General features: G+C 37.2%; 1 protein-coding gene across 1 annotated transcript; it reads right to left on the reverse strand.

Moving 5' to 3' along the window:
• Nucleotides 1-1,512: 1,512 nt before the first annotated feature.
• Nucleotides 1,513-15,319, reverse strand: adgrl4 (adhesion G protein-coupled receptor L4). The gene is made up of 16 exons (XM_017413338.3): nucleotides 15,191-15,319; nucleotides 14,650-14,799; nucleotides 12,200-12,349; nucleotides 11,448-11,597; nucleotides 11,051-11,121; nucleotides 8,991-9,170; nucleotides 8,450-8,633; nucleotides 8,246-8,359; nucleotides 7,693-7,892; nucleotides 5,557-5,736; nucleotides 4,631-4,834; nucleotides 4,210-4,430; nucleotides 3,695-3,761; nucleotides 3,474-3,565; nucleotides 3,137-3,305; nucleotides 1,513-2,618 (listed from the first exon to the last, which is right to left on the reverse strand). Exons 1-16 carry the CDS (start codon nucleotides 15,234-15,236, stop codon nucleotides 2,556-2,558), a joined length of 2,241 nt encoding a protein of 746 aa, XP_017268827.1. The 5' UTR covers nucleotides 15,237-15,319; the 3' UTR covers nucleotides 1,513-2,555.
• Between the last annotated feature and the right edge of the window lie 2,969 nt (nucleotides 15,320-18,288).

The following is an 18,288-nucleotide window of genomic DNA, read 5'->3' on the forward strand; positions in this document are numbered from 1 at the left end:
ATCACTCTGAGTGAAGAAAACATGTTTGTCTGAGTTAAATGGTGGAGAAAATTCAACAGGGATTGCATCCATTCCTTATTTAAACCAGCCCTGCGGAGGAAAGGGAGACTGAACTCTCGGAGCGAGTGTTCAGCTGTATTCAGAACACACAACTATCTGAAAGTCTTCCCCATGAATCACGGCTCTTTATGGTTGTTTTTGAAAACCTGCCTCAGCTTGAAGAGCTCCACAAATAGACCTTTTTAAAAATGCATTTTGAAGGCTGATGACATCCAGCTGCAACTTTCCGACGTTTTTCAGTTTTCCTGTCTTTTAGGATCACGTTCACGTCGTAAAACACGACAGTCTTATGTAATCACACTGACAGGATTCTCTGGTTGTTTATTTATTTATAAGGTTTTCACACCTTCCACCGTCATCATATCATTTCAAAGTGTAATATATTGTTTCCATGATAACATCAGCCAGTAGAGGGCGATGACATTCAGGGTTCCACCTTGCTTTTACTTTCCGAGGACAGAACTCAGGTCTCTTTCTTATTTGTTCTTGTTGTTTTTTGGAGGTCAAGTGAAAGTCTGAGTCCGGCAGGGCTGTTTACACCACTCAAGTGGTAGCTAGTTAATAATCTATGTGTTTACTGGAAGTAAAGACAAGAAAAGGAGACAAAATGAAAGAAATGCTACTTTTCTCTCTGCTTGAGAAGTGATTTGTGGAAATCTAAAGTCACTCTTGGGGAAAATAAATTTAAATAAAGCCATTTAAATTAGATTATCTCTATGTTACACCATACATTCAGAGAACTACTGCCCTTTTTTTTCTACACCCAGTTTCAATTTTCAGTAACTTCACTGCAGATTTCAGACAAGCGGTGCCAGGCGTGATTCGTGCGTTTAATCACTTTGCCTACTTGGAAAATAAAGCAAAGATAGACCTCTAGTGGTGGGGTCATCATATCTGGATTTCATTTTAACAAGGTGCACCAAACTGACCAAAACACATCATTGCAAAGCACATCTTTGTGCTTTAAAGATGGAAGCTGCTTTTTCCTTGATTTAATAGAGGTTCAGTGTATAATCTTGTGTGTTATCTGAGAAAAAACAAAATGGTCTTTGACAATCAAAAAGGAGAAGAAGAAAATGTTTAGTCATTTGCATGAAACTGATTTCAAATAGCCACTTGATTGTGACGTACATACAGAGTGCAAGAAATTATGAAATTTTCTCCATATAAAACTGCTCTTACATATTTGAATCTTGTTCTTGGTAAAAAAAAGGCTCATAATCCATGATAATTCACACATCACCTAATTGATCTTTTTATGAATAGTGCAAATTTAGCTGTTCAGTTTGGTTTTATAGCCTGTAGGCTTCACTGACCTGAGCTCTTACAATTCATTTTTCATTATATCTACCTGCTGAAGTCAGTTTTATGCACCTGATGTTTCTCACATTCATCTCTAATGAGCGGTCAGTTTGGAACCGGAGCCACAATTTAAATAAAACACACAAAACGTTATGAAAAGGATCAAATTTTATTTTGTCTGTTCAGATAAAGTGTGGATAAAGTCATGGAATTTCATGTCAGTCAGATAAAAGAACCCCCTTGTTTTTAAAGGAGAAACCTTCTAAAGTGGCCAAAACTGAGTAGAAAACAATCAAGACGGTTAAATGATGAAAAAAAAAAAAAAAAGGAAGACGCTAAATGACTAAAATATCAGCAGGTTTTCAGGTTGGTTTGAGCTCTCATTACCAAACATTAGCTCCTAAGCTGTTTCCTTGGGAACAGGAAAAAAAAAAACATGACAAAAAAGAAAAAAGAAAAACAAAACATCTTAAATGATCAATACTTTTTGCATAATCTCTTTAAAAAAATAATATTTGTAGCTCAAGATATTCACCTTTTATTTATCTCCCGAATGCTGATGAAAACAGTCAACATATAATGCCAGAAATCAAATTCTTAAGTTTGTATAAACAGATTATTTCCCATTGTGTCCAGTAGATGGCGCTACAGACTTATCGAATCATTCCTTTGCGTTTGGCTTCAATGTTCTGAGTTGGTTCAAAAGGGTCACTGAAAACTGTAGAACCAAAAACATTTTTTTAAGAGAAATCCAAAGAAATGTGTGTTGGCTGCCACATTCACGTTCATAATTTACCAATAAAGTTTAAACACACACAGAAAAACAACAAACGTAAACTGAGATGTAGAAAAGGCAATTTCAAGTGTAATTGTGATCATTGTAAAGGTGAAAACAAAACTGAACAAAAGCATATTTCAAAAAAAAAGGTTTGTGTAAAAGAGTCAGACTTGGATAATTTTGTTGTATCAAAAGCCAATGATATAAACGAAACAAAAATATGAATATATTACTGCAGACTTTTAAAGGGAAAACACGACTTAGGAAAGCTAAAAATGCTACATTTATTGGACAAAATGCACTTAACAGTTACTCCCAAAACATTTTTTCCCAGAAAAATTAAAGCATGCGATATTACTGAGTTGTACTGTCAGTTATTATTGTAGAAGTTCAGATAATAAAACTCATTTTAGTCTCATCTTAGGCACTCGAAACAGCATGGTACATTTTTGAAAAGCCTGTAGTATTCTTCCTGAATCTGGAATGAAACAAACAAATAAACAAAACAATTAAATTATTACTGTGCACATATAAAACAGTAGGGAAGAATGTATTTAAATATATATTTTTATCAGATTATTTTAATTCAACTAATTTTTGTTTTATCATATCAATGAAAAAGCTTAAAACTGTAAGACAAAAATTAAACAAAATTCCATTAATCTTACACTATGATAACATTTATTACCTCATCCTGTTTGAGAATTGTATTTGACATAATCAGTAAAATCTATTTAGTTGCTAATATTCATATGTATTTTTACTTCAGTACTTATCTATGGCATCCTATATTTATAATACTGAGTACAATATACTCAGTATATTTATTTTGCAGCTAAATCTTTTGCAACTTTAGTTTTTCTTTTGTTTGTTTGTTTTTAATTTATGAATCACATGCCAAGAGTCTAAATGAATATAAATATATATTTAAATAAACAGACAGATGAATAGATTTAATACAAAAAAAAAGATGCAGAAAAATCCTGTGGCTGTTACCTTTCTGGACAGCACGCAGAGGAAGATGAATATGAACATTCCTTGGAAGGTGTTGGTGATGGTGAACAGATAAGCCGTCAGGGTCGTCTCGTGGAGAATGTGCAGCACTCCAAAGGTCCAGGTGGCGCCGAGCACGAACAGTAAAGCCATGGCACCGCGAGCGCAGGACCTGTGGGGGGGGGGGGAGAGGAAGGAAGGAGGAAGAGTGCTGCGTTTACTGACATGACCAGATTTTCTTCAACATATCTCAGGATTTCAACAGACACAGAATTACTTCCTTTTTTATTTTTTTCCTGCTTCTGACTAAACTAACGGGGCACAGAGGTAATAATCCTACCTGATGTTCTCATAGTGGCTGATTTCAGGCTTTTTCACGACAGTGTGCCGATACACCTTAAACATGATCACTCCATAGGCCAAGAGATTCACCTGCGAGAAGCACACGGCAAACATCAGCTCCCGGAAAAGTTTGTTGATGAGACAATTCACGATGGCTAAATTATCATTTTACCAGTTTTTAGCTTGTTACAGAGGCATCTTTTAAAAAAAATTATTTACCAGAATAATCAAACATGCAGGTCCGATGAAGCTCCAGACAAAGTGATTTTCTGTGCTCAGCCAACACCTGCCAATTAATGAGTTAGTTAATGAACAAATTTTGTAAACTAAAAATGTCTTTTTTTATATTTTTTTTTAATCTTTGACTCACTTCACTTAATAAGAATTATTAGTCAAAAAGAATGTGATTTAATTTTGATAATCAAAGGACAAAAATAATTTAAAAAAGGCTTTTTTCCCCCTAAAAATATTAAACTTAATATCATACATTTCCATTCAAATTGTGTATGGCACAGCTGGTTTTGTTAACCTGGTTAGTTAACTTACTTTCTGCCAGATAATTAAGTGACTCAAACCTCTTTTATTTCCATTTATATGCAACATTAATAAATGTTTATCTTGCTTGATGAAAAATGCTGAACGCAGTTAAAAGGAAGTCAAAATGCCTTTTGCCCTGACACCTTGTCATATTAAAAAAAAAAAAAAAAAACAATATATATTTTATGCTTACTTACACTTTATCAGTACCGTAGTACTTTGAGCCCAGTGTTGCTGAGATTGCCACCACCACCGCCGGGCTTCCGTAGCCAAAGATGTAAAAGTTGCGATGCAGAAAGCCTTTGTTGTAGATGACACCAACCACTATTAGATACAGATGGATGCCCTCGATGCACATCCAGGCAAAGGCTGCGAGGAAGAAATAGTGCAGCATCCCTGCGATCACAGAGCAGAAAAGCTGCCAAGAAATATACAAGAAGAAGAAAGAGAGAAATGATTTACAATCTTTGAATGTGTAAAAAAAAAGTGTACTTTTTCATCTTCAAAGCATTTCTTTTTGCTTTCTTCCATGAAACAGGATGTTTAAATTCAAATGAGATTATTGAAACCAAATCAAATGAACAGATCAATCAATCAGTCTCCGATCGTTCCTTTCACCTTATGAGTGTTCATGTTGATCCCCACGAGAAAGATGAACTCGGCCATAAAGAGGCTGCAGCACAGGTTCTTGTGGATGGTGGTTCTGGTGCTCTGGATCTCGCTGAAGAACCAGAAGGTGAAGATGCACATGGACAAACAGATGAGGGAGATGATCATCCCCAGCTGGGTGATCCGGGTCAAGATGGTATTGTGGGCGACCAGCTGAGAAGCAAATGGAAAGGGAGGTGTTTCATTCACAGGTTCATGGTAAGCTGGAGCTGTAATTTGTTGTATTTTCTGCTTGGAATCACTTCATATTCCAGAGATGGAAGGCAGAGGCCATCCCGCCATGTTGGCTCATGGACGTACTCGGCTCAAACAGCTCCAAAAAAATTAAAGTCTGCTGAATTAATTATTTGTTCATGCACATTTTAAGCAGTGCTCTTTAGATTTTCAATTCTCACTCAAGTATAGTTAATGTGTTTATTCTAAATTTACAATGCAACTCACCTTTAGAGCTAAAAAAACAATAACAAAAAAATGTGTGGTCTAAGAAAAGTTTTACTTTTTAGTCTCCTGAGTACAAAAAAATACTGTAAAAAGAGGTAATCGTCTTAGATGTTTGGTGGTTTTGGTTTGAAAAGAGATCTGTTGTAAAATATAATTCTTATTATACATAAAAAAATACACATATATAAACTGAACTATCTTAGTGGCACTACTATAGGCCAATCCCACTGATAAAATATACTTCACAAATTTGAATAAAAGTTAGCAAAACAAGAATATTACGTATAAAGAAAGAAGAAAATACATATCTGGAAAAGCACTGACTGCATTACCTAAAGCTGACTGTTGTAAGAACTTTATAAAAGAGGTATGGAAAGAAATAAAGGGTAAATAAAGGGTAGAAGGCGATGTCTTTTACTTGGTTGATGACTCACATTTGCTCTCCCGGATGACATGAGGATGGCGAAGTGTGTGAGGTGAGTGCAGGAACAGCTGGTTGCGTTGCTGCTGACGTTAATCGTCTTGCAGCCGTGAGTGGACCAGCGACCCTGCAGGCTGTCCACCTCGTACTCCCAGAAGGCGCACTTTGTCACATCAGCTTTCACGTCGATGGGCTTGAGAGACAGGAGGGGGAACAAAACGGCTGTTAGAACTCCAGATGGGGCCGTGTTTTATTAGTTCTAATACTTCCAAGGCTCTGCGATACCACAGAGGTGCAGGGTAATAAATAATTGTGCCGGTCTCATCAAAACAGCATTGCAAAAGAGACACAGTTTATGTGATGCTTCATGTTTACTTTACGAACAATTCATAACTTTAATTCAAGCACACGGTGCAACTATCCCACAACTTTTAGGCGCATTTTCTTGAATCGCAACAACCCTACCTCTGTGATAAATGACATTTTTTTAAATTAATAAATCACTTATATTCAGCTTGATTCATATATACCCAGAGGCTATAAAAAAGAAAATAAATATGAACAAATTACTATTCTGAACACTTTAGTTTCTGAAATAAACAAAAAAAATGTGTGTGCGCAAAGTGAAAGTATTAAAGAGGTGCGAGCTGGATGACACTAACATTATTGATTGTAGGTTTTTAAAGGCAATTTACAGATAATCTTCACTGCTCACCATAAATCAGCACCTTCTTTGTAGGGCTTAAACCTCAAGGGTCCCATAAAATTAATGATTTCATTTTTTTATACAATTTCATTATGTAAAAAAAAGAAAATACCAGTACATTAACTTTTAGAGTCATTTGTCTCATTACAGCCATGTTTCCATCATCTTTTTACCGTTTTTACGAGTGGTAATTGGAGAAATACAGAAAGTAAAATCTTAAAATTTCATCAAAATTTGACAAATATCACTGAGTGTTCCTCCCATGTAATTGGGTTTAATTTGGTTGTAATAGAACCTCAAAGTTACCAGCTCAAAGAAATAAACTGTTCAACAGACAAGGATCAAAATTATTAATTTAGATCATCATGAATATAAACAATAAGAAAAGACATCAATTATGATTATTCACAAAACAGACAAAGCACATTTTACATATGTGAAAACTTTAAATTAACAAATGACGTGAAATACACACTTGGAACATTTGCCTGATGTTCATGTGATCCCTGTGTTCAAGTGGTTTTCCACATGAGATCACATGCGGAAAAACTTGGTCAACGCATGGATTTAGGTTAACAATCAGAAGGAAGGCTCGTCTACATTATTAGGGACACGTAGGCCCCTCATCTCTGCTGTAGAGGAATAAGAAATCCAGATTAAAAATGATATACATATATTTCTTTTGCAGAATAAATTTTGTCTAAATATGTTTTTTCCTTTTTTTGTTTGTCTTTTTATTATTTCTGGTTGTTACGTGTCTGTTTGTTGTTTTTTTGTAGGCGTTTTACTGTTTGCCTTTGCAGCGCTTTAGAAATTCTTTGTGTTAAATATATATTCTTTTCTCCTCTTTTGCCACTTTTTGGTGATGTTTCTGTCACTCTAAATCCCACTGTGCTTATGAGTTTATTTTTTTGTTTCAATGTTTAATGTTTCACACATTTCCTCTCTCAGGAGTTCTGTTTTGTCTCTGTAATATTTTCATCTTCATGTGTGTTTGTGTATGTTTTTACATTCTTCTATTTTTTTTATTTTTTTATTATTTTTTGTGCCATTCCAGGAAAGATTTTGCACATGAAACTTAGGTTGGGCCCCTTGAACCCCCCATTTGGTTACACCCCTGCAAGCCTTTTTAGTATTCCGCCTCCACTCCTTTCAGTTTGCATTTCAAACAACAGGAAAATGCTTTGGATGAAAAAATGTAAAAAAAAAAAATACCTTGTGAACTTATTGAGTCAGAAAAATATCATTTATGAATTCATGAAAGGAGCTTGCGTCCATGACATAACTAAAGATATGATAACCTCTTTACTGAAAGAAAACTCTGCCTGGCAGATTGCTTCAGCACAAAGAGACTCTATGAGTTCACATTTTAAATGACATTGAGATCGGAGCACAGAAGCAGAAAGCAATGCAACCAGCATCGGCGCCGTGTTCGGTCTTTACCTCAGTGTGCCTCAGAGTGAAGGTGACATGGTCAAGCTGGTAAATGTCAGCAGGTTTGACGGATGCGGCTATGACTTGTGAGTTGACAGTGATTTCCCCTGTTCCTGCATACCGCGAGTAGTCGGTGACACCTGGGTCGCTGCTCGGCTTCAGGATGTCACTGATGCTGTCATATCGCACAAACACCACTGACACACTTCCTGATGGACAAAACAAGCGGAATAACAGACGGAGGAAGTGAAACTTACTGTTCTGCTGATAAAACTTTTAGTCCAGCCAACACAGCCAATAAACACACAGGGTTTTATTAGTAGTTTGTCTCGCTGGACTTAAAGGGCAGAAAGTGCCGGTGAATCATAAAATGTGGGGTCAAGGTGTGAAGATGTGACTAAGTATTTAAAGCAGATTTACCGAAACTCTGTATGACAGGTTTTTTTAAAATTGTCTTTTTTTAACATGTAATAGCAAGTCGCTATAACGAAGAACAACACCCAATTACACTAAACCCAAGTGTATTAGCTGTGCTCTGGATCTTTAGATTAAACTTTCTTACCATTTCTGTCCTTCTCTGGAGCCAGTTTTGGTGTTAGATTTATATGATCTCCTCCCATGGAAACAGACACTTTGGTTTTTGCATGACGAGCATCCAAGGTGATGAGTTTTAACTCTGTAATGAAAGATAAAAAAAGAGAAAAGAAATCAGTAATAATGAATCAAATGTAGCAGCATTTGATAGGAACTTGAACAGTTATCTTACCCATTTCGGTTGCTTTGATTTTGATCTCAGTTGGAGTTTTGAAGTTGTTGCCCAAAGACAGAGCACTTTCTTCGACGGCATGCAGCAGCTTGGTGACGGTGTGTTCTCGGCGCTCTTCTTTCATTCGGCTCCAGGCCACCAGCTCATCTTTTTCCACCAGATTGTTTACCGCTTCTACTAATTTCTGTTTGACAAGAATTCTCCCTCAGCATGACATATGTAGAACAACAACATGTCATGTATGACTGTACCGCAATGTGCTTTTCATTTGGTGCCATTTCAACACGATGATCATCTTTTGTTTGTTTTTTCCAAATATTACTGGATGCAATCGAATTTGTCTACAACCACTATAGATATTTCGCAATGGCACAAAATTATTTTCAAACTGCATTTTTTTTTTTTTCCCCCCAGAAGTGTAGAGAGGGCCCTCGACTGTGCGTAGCACCAGTTGTTTTCTTAAACCAGTTCAAAGCATAACTGCTTTTTAGGCACAGCTCCAAATGTTGACTGAGACACAACAATGGTAAACAAAGCTTACTGAAAGAGTCGAGTTGATGGCAGATGGTTTGACAGAGTCATCCTTCTCCGCAGCAGCCAGTGTTGATGCGGATCGACTCAAGGCCTCAACATATGCGATCACTTCCACCGAGGTAAGTTCACCAGACGTCTGCTTGGCAATTTCTTTCAGCAGACTCTGCGGCTCCGTGAGGTTGCTCATCTGAGGGGGAGGGTGGGACATTTGTTTTTGAATGCTGCGTGTCTTTAAAGTTTTTATCTTTTTTTTTTAAATGTTCAAACATTTTGTTGTGTTGAGATGGACCTTTCAAGGTTGCTCAATTAGCCCAATACAAAGAAGCCTGTTCTTAGTTCTGCAAAGGGGGAGTTAATTACTAATTTTTACAGACTCTAAATTACTCCCAAGATGCATTTTTCAATGGGAATTAACACATCCCCATTTAAACACCATAGAATCATGTGACTTTGTGCCCAAGAGCTTTCTAGACAATATAAAAGAAACATTTATATACACTGATATAAATTATTAAAAGTGACTTCTGGCCTAAAATAACTTGAATATTGAAAATTTCCACAGTGGTTCATTCAACCAATATTTTTTAAACCTTTACAATGCAGTCAATTACAAATTACTGTGTTATTCATATAAAATTCGGTGGTTATTACTTGGAGCAAATTGCAGCAGCTAGCTGTAGCACTTCCAGTGCAGCCTACATCAGAAATATTATGACATTTCTGGAAATAAAATGTGTAATGCAAAAATTATGGCACTGCAAGTTGTCTTAAGATGTCAGCAAGTCGCTTTGGTCTGACTACTGATTATCTTTCAAAGAGCTATCTACAACAGGCAAGATATTAATTGTTTAAAACATTTCCACAGAACCCCACTTTAAGAGATCTGAACTATCCCTTTAATGCTCTAATGGACATGCAGAAGTACTTATGCTTATCACAACGTTACATCAAGGACGCTGCCAATTTATGGGACCTTTTGAAATTCTCACTCAGCTACTTCTATTCTTTTAGTCAATACCAGTAAATTATGAGCAGAATGTCAATATTTCATCAGTGTTTTCAAATTATTAAAAAAAAAACTTTTTGAACAAGTTCTGAAAATCTTTTCAGCTGAGACTGTAGCCATTATTTGAAGTGTCTCTTTATCTTAAAAATGCTCAGTGGAATGCAAAATTTTATCATCAGCAGGAAAGAAAAGGACACACAGGAGAATGAGTTCAGATAGGGCCAGTCCTACTCCGAAGAATGTGTCATATTCTGCTATTTTCCAGGATCTCTTGCTGTCACAAATCAATGCAGAGTGTACTCATTTGGATCCGTTTTCAGTGCACCAGGTAAACGCTGAGAAACTATGTGTTTTAGGTCAAACAATAATCTATTCTTTCCCTTCACCGTGCTGTCCCAAGTTCAAACTAAACAATGAAGGAAAAGTAAAAAAAAATGAAAACAGCAAGAGAAAAGAACACAACAAAAAATAGAATGAAAGTAAGCAACAAAAAAAAAAAACCCTGACTGCTTTTAAACAGATGTTTACAAAGAGTTTGATCATAAAGACGTACTGCAGACTGATATCAGGGCTTTCTCTCCAAACATCCAGCACTGCAGCGCCGGCAGACCTGCTGTACGTTCTCACAAAAGTCTGAAACGTCACTGACAAAGTAGCAGCGAACGTTACTTCTAAATAAAAGCCCGTGGCCACGCTGAGCCAACATGTGCCAGCTCTGTCACCTGCAGGGCAGAGAGGGCAGCATTTCCAGCGTACACAGTAGGAAAGCACTGATGCGTTTGTCTTTGTCTTTTCTTTACAGTATTTTATTTTTGCTACACTTTCTAAACAGAAACATGCACAAAGTCAAAAAATTAAAGTTACTAAGAGCTGTAATCTTTATCTTGCCTTCTTGCATGTGTCTGAAACTGCTCTGTGCTTAGACAATAAAGGCTGATGCTGTCTGTACTCGACACTCTTGCTTCAACCAGGCTCTTTTCACATCATTCTTCTTCCTTTCCAATAGGGGGCAGCTTCATCCTGCCTATTTTAACCTTGGAATTTGGCAGAGAGCTACTTACATTTTCAAGTGTTCTGTTGACAGCCTGCGTCGTGCATCCGATGTTGTCATGGCAATATTTTTGGGGGTGCTCTGGAAAACAAGGATTACCGAAAGTGTCTCTTTTCATTCGAGAAGGCTGTTGGAGTAAAGTCAGGCTGCGAGCAAAACATCAGGCTGCTGAATTTGTTATAAACATTGCTTGAAAACAAAAAAAAAAGAAGAAAAATCAGGGAATTTTAAATTTATTGATGTATTACAAGTGCAAAATGTTTAAAATGTCTGATGGTGAGAGCATGTGGGAGAGAGAGTAAAATAAAAGAAAGTGAAACAGGATATGGGAAGGTGGGTGCCTTTAAAGGCGAGAGCTGAAGCTCTTGTGGATGTTCCTGTGTGCGCTCTTCAGTTATCATACCTACCTTTACATCTCGCACCGCTCTCTGGATGAAAGCGCTTAGAGCCTGAAGTTGAGACGTAATCACGCTGACAGGAACAATAGACGGATCCATTTGTATTATGGCAGTGTGAGTTGGGTCCACAATCCAGGCCTGACTTGCATTCATCAATGTCTAAAATATCCAAAAGAAAAACAAAACACCAGTTAATGTCTTTTAAATCCAAATCTTTGCATGACAAAAAATTTAAAGAACACATATACATGTCTTTATAATGGGTATATCTCAAATTACATTGTATTTTTTTTTTATTCACAGGAGTTGAAATCTGCAGTTTTTTCATGCATGTTCCACATTCAGATATTCAGAACTCAGCTGCTTAATGTTTCTCTGACATCCGGTTAAGTATGACTGCAGGAACACTTCAGCCCACAGCTTTGGGATGAAGGTGCCGTTTCTTCTGGTGCAAAATAAACAAACGATCTCAGATGGTTTCTCAGCGCAGCAGATGGGAAGGAAGTAAAAGGTTGAGGGAGGAAGAAAAATCACCTCCAACATATTTATCTTCTTCTGAGCAGTGAGAAAAGAGAGAGAGGGAGAAAAAAAGGAAAAAAAACGCTTCACACATTCACAGACCTGACGCCCTCACAGCTGTGTGGTAACTGCTTTAACACACACTCAGATTTGATAGTGAGGTCCTCAGCGACGACAGGTTGGTTTATGCTACAGATCCCTGCGTGAGTGTGTATACATTTGTCGTCCCTGTCAGACGTTACCGGTGCATTCAGTGCCGTCGTTGGGCTGGAACTTGGTTAGCCCCGTCGATGTGTATCCAGAGACACATGTGCAGTAGTAGCTGCCCGCTGTGTTCGTACACTGGCCCCTGTCGCCGCAGATATTAGTCACATTCTGGCACTCGTCGTCATCTGTGGGGAGAGGATGGAGAGAACACTGGGTGAGGTGAAAACTGGAGAAAAAAAAAATTAAAAAGGAGCTTATTTCATAGGTTAAAATAACTGCACCTGGAGAATTTAAAACCTTTGCTTTTTGAACATTATCAGTTTTTCTTCACTGTCCCAGCCCTCGTTCACTTTTATTTCCCATAAGACCTGTCAGTACTGTTTCTGATTGTTCTGCATTTTTTTCTTTTTTTTTTTAGACTATATATTGTAAAGCAGTAATAATAAAACCCATATGCAGTTTCATCAAAAATGATTTTTCCCCCTCACATATAAAAGGCTGTTTGGGTTGTGATTGAAATACTTTTTGCTCAGCTATCTAAATCTTAGCTCTGTCTTTTCAACAATAAATACAATTTAGTTTTTCAGTTCAAACACTCATGCACGACGACTGGATTAATACGGTGCGCCTGCTTTTTGACAACATAATCTGACCTTAATCCTTGATGAGTTACCTAAAATAAAACAGTAAGTTATCTCTGTTTGAGTTGAGAGATAATATAAAACATTATGTGCAAATGGGACAGAAACCTAAATTAGTATTTATAGTTTAAAAAATATTTAGACATCACCTCTGAAACATTTAGCTTTAGAGTAATTTTGAATCCATGAAACTTTTACTCAAACCCATATTGTCATCGTAGCATCTTAACAAATAGCTTTGATGACCAAACAGTCTTTCAATGTAATTTTCACCTTTTAGGGATTTATGAATGCAATTCTGCTGCATTTAACTTGATGCAGATGTGACGTGTGTGTCCAAAGGTAATGTGAAGCCTTGGCTGGCTGCAACTTTTACTTTCAAAATGTTCTTTTTTTTATTTTGAGCTGCTGTTTAGCCATTTTTTGATTTCAGTTTACACAAGTTGCTTCTAGTATTTTAAATTTTTCTGGCCAGGTTTACGATAGAGCAAATAAAGCAATTTATTAAAGAGCAGTTTATTTGCTGCGGCCCACTCATTATAAAAGGTGCTGCTCCAGCTTTCTTGTCCAACACACCTTCCGTCTCTGGTTCCAGAGCTTATTGGAAATAACCTACGAAGACTTTCCACTGTTGTTTTTGCATGCCTGGTTATGATGAACACTCCTCTGTACCTTTTGCACAAAAAGCTGCGCCGTAAAGGAAATCCTCTTCTCTGATGTGGGAGGTGACCGTGTCCAAGGGGAAAGACATTTTTTGCACAAACATGTCACCAGTATCTTACCGTGATTCACTCAAAGGCATTGTTCTATCTATAAGTAAAAAATATCTGTTTTTAAACACCATCTGAATTAACTTTAAACTTTTAGAACTTGTTTTTTGTATTCCCAGTGACCAAAATATTTTTGTCTTGTGACAATTTGGCAAGTCTGATGAGAGTCATTTTTGTGACAAAGTCAGGCATTTTGGCACAGAGGACCTTATCTTTGTTTTAAACTTGTGCCCAGAGAGAAATTCAACCCAGAACCTTGTGTTCCTGGAATAGAAATCACCCACTACACTGCTGCTATGACTTTGGTATTACTCATATTTTCATTTCAACCTTTGAAATATGTAGGCTGGAGTATGATTGTAATCAGATTTGGCCCGGCACACACATATATACACACCCACACACATAAACACACAAAGAAAATAAAAAAGTCCAGGAAATCCAAACAGCCTAGAAACATAACAGGAAGAACAATGTCAACCAAAAGGCAACGCAGGCAATTAATATCTTATAGGGCTACATTATGCAGATAATTTTCACCAAACATAATTTTTTATGTGAGTAATGAACTGCTGTTACAAAATATGTATAATTCACCCAACATGACCACTCCTTATAATTCAAAACATGAATTCGAGAATGATAATCTCAATTCATTTGTGACATGAGTGACTTTGAAACTACTGATGCGTTCAGTTTTTTGTTTTTTTTTCAAGGACCAAAAGTAGACTCAATCAAAAACATAAAAAAAAATTTAAAATATATCAGTGTTCATTTGTTTTCAGGTTCAAATTAATAAAAATGGTTAAATGTGGCAGGACTATTTCTGCACATGCAAACTTTTAATTCTTTTTTTTTTTTTTGAATATCTTAAACATGCATCTAACGAAGCTTTACCCCATCCGGGGATATGTAAAGAACTTTAATAAAGAACCTTTAACCCCAAAAATTGTAAATTCCCTCACTCCCATGCAACTTTGACCTCATGGCAATGACTTCCAAATCTAGTATAGGTTTTCCATGAGGACTGCTGAGCTGCAGCATCATTCTTTCAGAATACAAGTGTATCTGTACCTAAGCAGAAAGTTGTTCCATCTCCTGTATATCCAAGTTTGCAGAAGCAGGCGTTGTTTGATCCATTCAGGGCTTTACATGTTGCATTTTTGTGACAGGAATCACAAATACCAGAGAGGTGGCCTGTGTCCAAAAGACTCCAGAGCCATGCTGGAAGAGGAAAAACATAAGGAGACACATTTAAACATTTTATTTGCACTCATTACGATCCTTCTTGTTTTGCAGATGGGGCTTTTTTAATTTTATCTCAGAATGTGTGACAAAGAAAAAACATACTGCAGCAACTTTAAACAGAAGAATTATTAAGGACATAATCCAATGAGTCAGTACATAAAAGTTTAGATTAAAGCATATGTTGCTATGTAAAAAAGTTATAAATTAAAAAAAATAACACATCAGTATAGTCAAAAACATTAGGCTCAATCAGAAATCCTCTTAAAACTATTTATAGGTAACCTGGAAGCCCAATGAATGGAAATGTAGTTTAAGCTGTGACCGTATTATAAACATGCTATACCGTAAAGTACACAAGTTCACATACCTGTAAAAAGTACAAGTTTCATCGGTGACTTGAGCAAAGACTCCATACTTTCTTTGGGTCTGGATTATACTTTCAGCTCAGACTGCAGTGGGCTGGCTGGTGACGTGCACCACTTCCTTGCATCAGTTTTCCTGTTTCCCTAAACCTGGCCCTTCCTGTCCTGATCTTTAATCTGCTCTCAAAAGCACGCAGCCTGGCCTCTGTACTAATCACCCAGAAACTTACACCGTCCTTTCCAACTTTATTCTACCCAGCTTACAGAGAAAAGATTTGGAGCAGTTCATCACTTTTTTTTGTAGAGTCGTCGATGCTTTGATTTGTGTTGCCATTTTAGTACCGTCCATGGCATTGTTCTCCCCTCGAACACATACAGGAGGCTATGTAAACACAGGCCTAAACAACACAGGCCCGGTTCACTGAAGGACGACCCCCTCCCTTCCGCAGAGAACCGTTTACAAATTTACACACGCACACATTCCTGTGCTGAGTGTCTTCGACTGACCATCTCAGGGGTTTGTCTAAAAATCTGCAATTCCTCGATGCTTTCACAGCTAAAGTAAACTCAAAACAATCCTCTGAGTTGTACTTTCTGCCCTGATTCTTGAGGGTTGGGAGGTAGGGGCATTTTGTAAATGAAAACAGTTTAAAAACATTGATTGGGTCAAGTCAATATTCATGGCCATTCAAAATCTAATTCTAAAAGATTCCTTTTTACTAATTTTCCCTTTAAACCCTTGGGTCTTTTATTTGTTCTCTTTAAAACATTGATCCACTGAAGTTATCAGGTTCCATTTTATAAAGAGTTGAACTTGCAGTTTTTGTCGTTGTTCACATCTCTGAACAAGTTTCCTTAAAAGACAATTTCCTTGGCCAGAGTAATTGTGGTATTGTATGAAACGTCCTTACAAACAGAATTCTGAAGCTCTTTGTGCTTTGGTCACATTCGGAGTGGGCCTTTGAAGATGAGTGATAAAGCAACTATTTTTGGTTCTTTGACATCTGTCATGGACTAATGACCCTTTTCTCTGTGAAGAAAATGAACGGCGCTCTTTGCCATTTAGTTTTGGTGGGCTTTTGACCCATCAAAACAAAGTTTTTCCTCCTCACTAAAAGCGCTCCACTGCTCATTTCAAAAGCAGATATTTACAGTTTTGCTTTTTCCAGTCAACCCGTGGAGTACTTCAAATGGTCGTTTTAGGGTGGAATCTAACAGGCACAACAGATATGTACAAAAACAGGTGAATTCACTAAATGTGAGAAAGTGACAGCAGTCGAACAGTAAAAGTAGCCATTCAGGTGTAGCTGAGGTCTTTTCAAAGTCCCTTCTTCTCTTTGGCATACAAACACATTCATTGATGAATAGTTTCACTTCAAAGATAAGTTCTTTGTTGACTGTATTGCAATCTGTGGAGGCGGTTTGAATTGCTTAGGCAAGGCGTTCAGTTTATTGCTGAGAAAGGCAGCTGCTTTGAATGACACCATTAGAATTGCTCTGCATTAGTGTCCTGGGAAAGTGCTGGGTGAAAACCACATTTGAATGTCTCGCTCTGACACTCTCCTGATGGTAAGGAAGGAAGTGATGCTGTCTAGAACAAACCTGGACTGATTGCACCCTTCCTCCTCCGCTTTTTTTTTCTTTGTCTTGGACAAAAAAAAAATAAAAAAATCTCTCATTTAGCAAGAAATTTGTGAAGCCTAAAGGAGCTTGCTTGCTCCACAATGACATTGTAAGACACCTAAGAGAAAAGATTGCTTCAAATGTGTGCAGGCAGCCTTGTGTAAATGTTTCCTCTTTTCCTTTCCTCTTTCATGGATATGGAAATTTTAATTCTACAGGTGCAGAATTTTGTGTGGGCCTTTTTTTTGTGCGTGTGTTTAAGCAAAAAGAAAAGTGTTGTTTATGCTATTCAAGCAATATTGAGATTTGCCATACAGAGTACAGCAGAGAATCTATTTTGACACTTTTCACACATATCTGTTCTGATGTTGGCCTTATGCTCAGCCATGATAGGAGGACTGAACTCGGGGGCACAGATGGCAGCAACTGTCTCATAAGCAGGGAACTCTTGAATATTTCAGTGCACAAGGTTGGAGAAACAAACTACGCTTTCTGCTTGGGTTCACAGATGCTAGCTGCTGTGCATGTGTGGATAACCCCGTAACATTTACATTACAGTTAAATGTAGCAAGAGCGACTTCAAGTAAAGAGCCTGCCCTTTCCGAGGAAAGAATGCCCATCAAATTGCTGCAATAACATCTGTCAAGGATTACAAGAGTGGCTTTAAATTTTGGTTCAGAATGAGGTTTTGTGATTTTTTTTGTCAGTTTTTGGTCACAAAAAGATTAGAGGATCAAGACAATCCTCTCTGGGTACTCCACTTTCCTCATACAGACCAAAAACATGCATGACAGGTAATTAGTAACTTTAAATTATTCCTAGGTGTGAGTGAGAGTGTGAATGGTTGTTTGTCTCTATATGGCCCTGAGGTGGACTTGCGACCTTTCCAGGGTGTCCCCCGCGTCTCACACAGCTGGAGACAGACACCAGCTCCCCACGACCCAGAAAGGAAAAGCAGGTAAAGGAAATGAATAGACTGAGGGATGGACAGTCCTCTTGGAAGGTGAAGCAATCATCACAGTTTCACAGATTTTTTTAGGAGCATTGTTGTTTACCTGCAGGGAAGCATTACAAGTCATTTTAGACTTTTCAAGAGGTTACATGCAATCTTACAAAACATGAGGATTTGAAGAGTCAAATATCTTTTCCCCTTCTTTTGAAGAACAAAATTCTTTAATAATTACCCTGTTAATAACTTTATTTTTGTGCTAAACCTGTGCCCTCAGTTCAAAATGAACACATTTTCAAGTTTTGTTTTTTTTAAGCCAACACAATTGGTGGTGCAATTTTACAGTGACAATGCACCAAAGTCTCACAAATGCTTGAGAAAGTTTTATAGAACATCATTATCCACTGTCACAAACCACAGAATTGCTTCACTTTTAGGTTACAGAATGTCATTTTATTATTGTCATTTACCCATTTACTTCTGCTTTCAGTTAAAGTTTGGGTAAATCTTAAAGAAGAAATAGACTCAAAT

This window comes from Kryptolebias marmoratus, linkage group LG24, assembly GCF_001649575.2.
Source record: "Kryptolebias marmoratus isolate JLee-2015 linkage group LG24, ASM164957v2, whole genome shotgun sequence".
NCBI lineage: Eukaryota > Metazoa > Chordata > Actinopteri > Cyprinodontiformes > Rivulidae > Kryptolebias > Kryptolebias marmoratus.

Coding starts and splice junctions, on each gene's coding strand:
- adgrl4 (XM_017413338.3), bottom strand. CDS start 15,236: ATGGAGTCTTTGCTCAAGTCACCGATGAAACTTGTACTTTTTACAG. Junction 11,122..11,447: donor GAGCGGTGCGAGATGTAAAG/GTAGGTATGATA, acceptor CTTGTTTTCCAG/AGCACCCCCAAAAATATTGC. Junction 4,835..5,556: donor TGTCATCCGGGAGAGCAAAT/GTGAGTCATCAA, acceptor TTTGCTTCTCAG/CTGGTCGCCCACAATACCAT.